This window comes from Athene cunicularia (assembly GCF_003259725.1).
Source record: "Athene cunicularia isolate RWA chromosome 4 unlocalized genomic scaffold, athCun1 chr4_part3, whole genome shotgun sequence".
NCBI lineage: Eukaryota > Metazoa > Chordata > Aves > Strigiformes > Strigidae > Athene > Athene cunicularia.
In genome coordinates, this window is record NW_020799100.1 from 23,135,435 (window position 1) to 23,143,583 (window position 8,149).

Sequence of the window (8,149 nt, forward strand, 5' to 3'; positions counted from 1 at the left end):
CCGCTGGGGGCTGACCCTCCGCCCAGCCCCCGGTGGCGCCTTCCGAGGTGGAGGCTCCCGATTCTCTCCGGTTTTGCTGTTCTTGAAGAAGAGAAGCAGCCGGGCGCTGCGCTTGCAGCTCGCTCTGCCTCTTCTCCCACTGCACTTCAGAGGCTCCTAATTAGCAGGTAACGGTTAACGGGGAGTTTTGGCACGTCCATTCGCCCCTTTCCGCCCCAGTCCTCGGCTGCTCCTGCCGTGGGCTCCGCAGAGCTCGCCGCGGGTGCCGGGTCCACCTGTGCATCCCGGGCAGCGTCTGCTGCGCCCCGAGCGAAGCTGTGGCAGAGCACCCGCCCTCCCCACAGCCAGCTGGAACCGCCTCGCTTCCTCCTGCCCAGCAAATAACTGGAAGTTGGGTGGCTTCTTGGACTTGGCCAATCTCAGTGGGAAGGTAATGCTGTCCTTTGCTGAATATTCATGAGGAATTAATTTGTGCTCATGTTTCCAGATTGCGCTTCAGTCTGGGTGGTTTTTTTGTGTTGTTTTCATCTTGGCTTGCTCTGTTCAGCAGCCAACAAGCTGTTAGAAGCCTTGGCTTGACAATCAGGAGGGATTTGTAGTTCATCCTTCTGCTTTTCAGTTATATATTCATCAGCCCGAGTGGGGAGTGATTGGCAAGCCCCTTTTAGTGGCCAGAAGTGCCGTTGTGCTGCGCTGCTCTCCACACGGCAGGAGCGAGCCTCGCCGTCCTTCCCCATCCCTCGGTCCCGGGGAGAGCCCGGGGCTCCGCACCCCCCCGCGGACACTGCCGGAGGGGGGCACACCCCGAAGGAGCTGCTCGCTGGCCCCCGGGCTCCTGCTGCAGGAGAAGCTCTTCCACTGCTCTTCGTTTCTTCCCACCCACCTCTCCGCCGCAGAGATGACCCTCTGCCGCGGGACGGGCCGCGGCTTCCGCGGGGCGCTGCCCGGGTGAGCTGGGGCAGAGCTCTGCCAGGGTGCCGGCGCGTGGCCAGCCCTGCAGCCGTGGTCCTGCGGCCATCTGCACAGGCACCGTGGCCACCCACAGTGGGCTTGGTTTCTCCTCGTATTGGAGGTGGAAACGAGCCTCGGCTCCCAGCTGCGTTAGACGAGGCAACTAATGGTGCAGACAGCCGATCTGGAAGTGTGACCTTACGGCCACGGTCACTGCTGCTTCGCAAACGCTTTTGCCTCTCCGGGTTTGGGTTTACTTCTCAGGGCGTTAGTCACGAGGGTGGTGTTTTGTTTTGACAGTCCGTCCTGGCCACGGCTCCCCAGCTGCAGCGCTGCTTAAATTAGGTTTCACCCTTGGAGGACTCTCTCCTCTGGATCTGATAGGGATCTCTTTTTATTCCGTGGCATGAACTTGCTAACGCAGAGTTGCAGTATCCCTGACGTTGCAGAGGATGAGACCAGAAGTTGCACTTCCCTTCAGGGCTCTGGTAATTACAGGGTCTCTGGAGGTGTAATTACGGCCGTAAAAAGGTTTGCTGGTCTAAGCCTGCCCTTCTCCAGACAGTTCACTGCGAGCAGGGATAGTCAGGTCGGTGTTTTTCCATAGTAATTGTGCTTTCACAGTAGCAGCCTGCCAGGATTAGAGAAACAGGGCGCTCTTGGGGGCAGAGGAATCCTTTTTGTAGGAAGGCAGCAGAAGGGGCCACGAGGAAAGCAGGTGTGTGGGCAGGGGGGGACTGTGCTGAGCCAGAGGACGGGCACGGGGAGCCCCCAGGCAGCCTGCTGTGGAGGACACCCTGTTAGACAGACTGAATAGTCCGTGCGGGTGGAATGGGGGGGGCAAAACTCAGTGGCAGGAGAACTGGCTAAAGACAGAGAAAGGGCTGTATGTAGGAAACGCGGCTTCAGACTTTGCGGGCACTGCTGAATTCGTGAGGAAAGCAGCTCACATCCCCAAGTCTGGCAGAGTCCGTCTGCTCTGCTCCGTGGTGTGCGTTTGCTTATTCACGAATTTCTGAATGGGGGCAAGAGAACAGGATTTCAGGGCGTTTAGGAGATAACTGTTGAACGATACCTTTAATTCCACAGGAGGCTGGGATTTCCGAACGCCGCTTTCCACTCCCGCGAGCTGTCAGAAGCGAGGCGGAGGGTTTGGGCCTCCCATATGTACCCTGTAGTATGTGTACGCTGGTCATCGCTGCGTGGGCCTGGCGTTGAGGCTGCTGCCAGCCTGGAGTTTCCTTACTTTAGCAATTCAGCTGCCTCTCAGCAGTCCCTGATGGCTCGGTTGCCATCTGATGTGGGTGTTTCTCAACCTGGCTTCTCCTCACGGTTGTCTCCCGATGGCCACCGCGGTCAGTGTGAGCGAGCAGCCTGGTTCTCAGCTCCGCTCCTCCCTGCCTTCTCTCTGGCTTTCCTTCTTAAGTGTCTCTTTTTGCTCTCGTTCCAGACATTTACCCTTTCAGGTTTGCCAGTGCAAACCCCTCTGTTACAGTAGTTCCTTCACAAAGTCTTTTTCCCTCAACAAACCAGCCGGCACGTGGCGTTTGCAGGCCTGTGGTGGGCACGTTGGAGAGGCACAGTAGGTCAGTGGGAACCAGACCACCCGCCTGCGGGGGGGGGTGTTGTAAAACAGCTCCCCTGGGCAAAACGGGTACGTTCTGGCTGCAGGGTTTGTGGTCTCTTTCCTCCACGGCTAATAGAGATGATGACTTCCCTCCCACGTGTTGCCCTTCCAGTTTTCTGCTTTCATTCTGATGCTTTTCAAAAGCATGTGATAAAAACTTCAGAACAGAAAAATGCCAGACTCCTGAAAATCTTTCCTTATCTCAGACACGTCTTTGATGTTAAAATGTTTGCCCAGTTGTTTCTGAACTGTGTGAGCAGCACGTTAGCGAGTGGTGAACAGGTTTGTGATGTATTAGCACATCTCGGGTCTACCTGGCCCTGAAGATATTGAGAGGGGAGCAGTACCTCGTCGCTGGGGCTCTTGCCACACTGTTAACACAACGGAATATTTCAAGTGCCACGGGCATTGCCAGGGTTGGGCTTGAGGCTTAACTAAATCTGGTGTAGGCAACAGGCTGTGAAAGCAGGGCAAGTGTCCTCCTGCTCTCGCGGGTCAGCCAGAATATTTCCGTGGGAACACTGAATTGCAGGAGAGGTCTTGGTGGTGTTGCATGTTCTTACCTGGAAAATGCCAATAACCGGTTCTGCTTCAACTCTTGCATCTACAGGAAAGAAAGAAAAAGTTTGAGAAGGATGGTGAGAAGTTTTATTCTATGCTGGATCGCCATTTGCACTTGTCTTCCAAAAAGAAGGAATCCCAATTACAGGAGGTGGGTGGGGGATTTTCTTCAGAGCTGGGTCCAGAACCAGCACCACCAGCTGCTCCAGATCTTAAAAAAGGGAGGGAAATCATCCCTTTCAGTGACCAGTTGAAACCGATAAGCACTTAAATCTACCCAAAGCCTAGGTTCTCTGGATGAGACCAGGGACATGGAGATTTTAGTTCTCCTTAGTGTGCTGAACGGTCGTGGTGGCTGCGTGCATTGTCACCGCCCCTTCTCCCCCTCACAGTACAGGGCAGTGACCAGTTTTACTGGCACAGCGGGGCCTTGGCCACCCTTTCACCTGCCTTGGGGAACTGATCTGGCTGAAAAATGACTGGTTATGAGTATTTTTGTCAGCCGAGCTTCCTGCCTGGCTCCTGGAGTTTGCAGGGGCAGCAGGCAGGGGAGGGGGGGACCCTCCCAGCTCATGCTGCTGCCAAACACGTTGCAGTGAGAAGGGGAAGCCCCGGCTGCTCCAGCCCACCCAGAGTACCTGAATCAAATCAAATCTGTCAAACCGGTTGTCAGATCACCCTACAAGCATCTTTGCAAGGCAGAATCTGTGTAAGCTGGGGTAACACGGCGCTCCGCCTTGTCCCACCCGGGGCTGCAGCTCTTCATTGCTGGTTTTGGGGCGCAGCTGGAGTCAGGGGAGAGGCTGGTGGCAGTGGCCGCGTCCCCACCGGTGCGGGGCTGCGGGTGGGGAAGGAGCTCCTGCTAAAATAACAAAGCGCGCCTCGGGAAGGGCTTGTCCTTGCAGAGGGGCTGAGGTTTGGATCCATAAATGCAAGGGAGGCAGGAAAGGGCAGAGCGGAGAAGAAGGGCTGATGTTGTGTTCTCTGGCTCTGCACAAGGTGTTCAGAACCCAGACAGGGCCCCTTCGGGCGGCGCGGTCTGCAGGGAGGTCAGAGCTGTGGGTGGGCTGACAGACAAGCGCCAGTCAAATATTGTCAAGCTCCATGTGATGTATTTTCTTTTTTCACCTCTCCCTCTTCCTTCCAGGCTGACCTTCAGGTTGACAAAGAGAGACACAATTTCTTTGAGTCCTCCCTCGAGTATGTGTACCAGATCCAGGAAGTACAGGAGAGCAAGAAATTCAGTATTGTTGAACCGGTAAGAGCTTCCTTTTCTTTCGGGCCTTGTTTGATGCTCAGATATGCTGACCTGCTGGCAGTCGCAGGAAGGGATGAGTTGCCAGGTTGGATCCAGCCCTGGGGAGTCCTGTGATGGAGCAGGATTTAACCTTGCACGCTTGGATTGCTGCAGCTTAACAGCCTCGGTGGTGTTTGCTGGAGCACTGTGAGGCCACAGACTTGTTTCTCATGTCTGTAAGTCAACCCTGAGGAACAGGCTGGACGGTGTAGGTAGCTGGAGGTCTGGTTATGAATTACCTTGGTCACCTTGTGTTTGGTAAGCATTAGCTGTCTTCAGAGGGAGGGAGCTGCTATCTGGCACAGGCTGTTATCTGCTCCCAGCTGGGGCTGCCTACAGGGACCCTGCCCTGGCCGGGTGGCTCTGCCCTGGCGTCGGATGCAGGCGAGCGTGGGATCGTGCTGGACTCGTGGACAAGCAGGCTGCAGATCTGCTCGTGTTCTCCCAGCAGGGTCCTTCATTTCGGGTGTGTTTTATTGAGACAGATGTGTGGGTGGTAGACCTGGGCTTTGGGGACATTGTGGTGGATAAGTCATGCAAAGACTTGCATCACTCCAAAACCATAAGAAAGAAAAAAGAAATAAATTGTGTATGTAATTTCTGAAGCCCCGCTTCCTGTCTATCTTTCCTCTGATTAAAAATACAGAAGAGAAGTTTAATCTGTGTCCTTTCCCTCCTTTGCAGGTGTTGGCTTTTCTCCACAGCCTCTTTACTTACAACAACCTGACAGTCGAGCTCACGCAGGATTTCCTCCCTTACAAACAGCAGCTTCAGCTCAGCCTGCAGAATGTGAGTCCCTGCCCAGCTGAAGTATTTTTTGCATGTGACTTCCATTCTCATTTGTATTTAAACGCCTCTGGTGGCAATGATTTTTCCATGCAAAATAGACTCCATGTTTGCATTGTGGGAGGTGCAGATAACGTTATTTCCGTCTCAGTTCACTTGTATTTTCTCCTCCTGCACAAGAGAGTCAGCAGGTCCTATTACAGGGTTTGTCTAGAAGGGGCTGCTGCAGTTGTGTCCTTTAACCTTGCACATAAACAAGCCGGAGAATTTCTTCCAGTTCATGATGCTGAAACTGTGCACGTCTTCTGAAAAGGCCTCCAATCTCGATCTTAATGGCATCGTGCTCCTCCGCTGGCAAAGTGCACTCGGGGGGTAAAATCCCTGCACCCTGTTTCTTTTACCCTCCCCTCCGTGGCTGGCCCTCATCCCCGTGGAACAGCAGCCGCAGATCGGTGCCAAGCTGGGATTGCTGCTGGCTTGTTAATTGGTCTAAGTGGTGTTCTGTAAAAATGCCTTGGTTGTGTACCCCGTGTTGACGTGGCTCTTTACAAATGATTTCATGCCAAGCAGTGTAGCACGATCTGAGGGATCAACGCCTTAGTTTTGTAGAACACACCTGCTACCTAAACAATGGTGCAAAGGGGAGTTCAGGTGCTTCCTTCTGCTCCACCTAGCCTTAAAATGGGCTACATCTCTTTTGCCAAAAGAATGGGTGTCCTCCCAGGCCTGGCTCCTCAACACCCACACGGTGTGTTAAACCTTGTCTCTTCAGTCATCTCTGAGAGACCAGCTGTTCCTGCAGCTGGAGTTCTGTGAATTTGTAGCGTGTTTTCTGCCTTCCGTGCATTGGGACTGATCCATTTCCTGCTGGAGCACCTAAAATTTGACCAAGAATACCTGAAGCTTGCTCTTCACTCACATTCACATGTGCTTCTTTTTCCTTTTCTCTTAACAGACGAGGAATCATTTCTCCAGCACGCGGGAGGAGCTGGAAGACCTGAAGAAGAGGATGAAGGAAGCTCCTCTAACCTGCAAGCTCCCTGGGCAGCCAACCATTGAGGGCTATCTGTACACTCAGGAGAAATGTAATGGCTTTTATTTGTGCCTGAACGCAGTAGAGAACACGTGGGCCTGTGCTGTCCTGCCTGGGGCCACTGCCTGGGCTGAGCCCGGCCCTGTGCTGCACTGCCCCGGGAATCACCAGCAGCCTCAGCTGCCAGCTTTCTCAGGGGTGGCACAGCACTCCCTCCAGCTTACATGAGCCATGTAAGCAAGGGGCTAATTGCCCTATGCTCAAATTAGAGGAGATTTATTCCTCAGTTGAGGCGCTGGAGAGAGCAGAGCTCTGGCAGATCACACCATGGCTGTGTCCTGCCCGGCTCCCCTCGCGCAGCCTCTCCGAGGGCTCCTGAGCACAGCTTGGGCGGTAACCAGCGCTGGGAGTTAAACTGCTGAGACCAAACCTGCTGTGGTTCTGCGCAGAATCCAACCAAACCAAAGTCAGTCTTTCACAAATACTGTAGCTTTCCATGGCCACGCAAGCATGAACACTCAGGAGACAAAAGCCTCTGAGTCTACAGACAGCTTACTCTTGAGCAGTTCAGTTTCGGATGACAGATAGAAATGTATTTATATGTGTATTTATGGGGATGTTTACCCTGCCTTTAGAAGAAAACAGATAGTAGTTTTAGACCACAAGCAAATGTTGCATGTTCCTGCATGCCAATGGCTGTTTGCTGCCTCTATGTTTCCCCTGTAAAGCAAGTACAAGGAGAGTTGTTCCTCCTGACACTGCAACTTAAATAAAATTACCGAAAAAATGCCAGTTGAAGTATTTCATATGAAGGGGTTCAGGTAAGACAACAAAGAAAAGCGACAATCAATCTAGTGTGATATAAATAGGAACTTTAGAGTGCTTTAAAGATGCTGTTGTCTTTACTGCCAAGTTTTCATCAACAGGAAGAAATAGCAGTCTGTGTGTGAAGGAGGCATTCCGGACACGTAGGATCCTGCCAGTGTAGCTCTTGGCTGGACTTGGCCAAACCAGCCTGGCTTGAGCCCAGAGTCCCACAAATGCCCTTTCACCAGCCGCTGTTTGGGAGGGTGCTGGAGGCGGCTGCTACCCCACGCTCCTCTCCTTCTCCTCCTCCTCGTCCTCCTGGCTCTTGCCCACGGAGGCGCTGGCGCGGAGGGGGAGGTATCCCCGCAGGGCCGGTGGTCTGCGTGCCCAGGGGCAGAGCCAGCTGGGCCTCGCCGGCTGCGCCCAACTGCGGCACCATGCCTGACTCCAGCTCCCATGTGTCTCTGCAGGGGCGCTGGGCATCTCCTGGGTGAAATACTACTGCCAGTATGAAAAAGAGGCAAAAACCTTACGGATGACGCCCATGGACCAGAAACCGGGAGCTAAGCAAGTGAGTTGGTTTCTTGGAGCAATGTCTGCAGACATCGACCCAGCCGTGGTATCCTGGGCCAGTGGCGTCCTGGCTTGTGTCAGCACTGGCGTGGCCAGCAGGGACAGGGAGGGATCTGAGCCCTGGGCTCGGCACTGGGGAGGCCGCCCCTCGATGAGTGGGTTCAGTTTTGGGCCCCTCACCCCAAAAAGGCCATTGAATGACTCGAGCGTGGCCAGAGAAGGGCAACAGAGCTGGGGCAGGGTCTGGAGCACAGGTCTGCTGGGGAGCAGCTGGGGGAACTGGGGGGGTTCAGTCTGGAGAAGAGGAGGCTGAGGGGAGACCTCCTGGCCCTCTGCAACTCCCTGCCAGGAGGGGGCAGAGAGGGGGGATGAGTCTCTGGAGCCAAGGAGCCAGCGCCAGGCCCCGAGGGAATGGCCTCAAGCTGCCCAGGGCAGGGTCAGGCTGGCTCTGAGGAAGGATTTCTGTGCAGAAGGGGCTGTTGGGCGTTGGAATGGGCTGCCCAGGGCAGGGGGG

The 8,149-nt window shown here is 54.5% G+C and overlaps 1 protein-coding gene across 1 annotated transcript in view; it reads left to right on the forward strand.

The window, feature by feature from the left end:
* OPHN1 (oligophrenin 1) overlaps nt 1–8,149 on the forward strand; it is a 36,419-nt gene that overhangs the window by 10,717 nt on the left and 17,553 nt on the right. Inside the window, exons 5-9 of the mRNA XM_026848833.1 lie at nt 3,189–3,290; nt 4,287–4,397; nt 5,121–5,225; nt 6,178–6,307; nt 7,533–7,637. Coding sequence (XP_026704634.1) covers nt 3,189–3,290; nt 4,287–4,397; nt 5,121–5,225; nt 6,178–6,307; nt 7,533–7,637 — 553 coding nt within the window. The remainder of the gene's footprint in view (nt 1–3,188; nt 3,291–4,286; nt 4,398–5,120; nt 5,226–6,177; nt 6,308–7,532; nt 7,638–8,149) is intronic.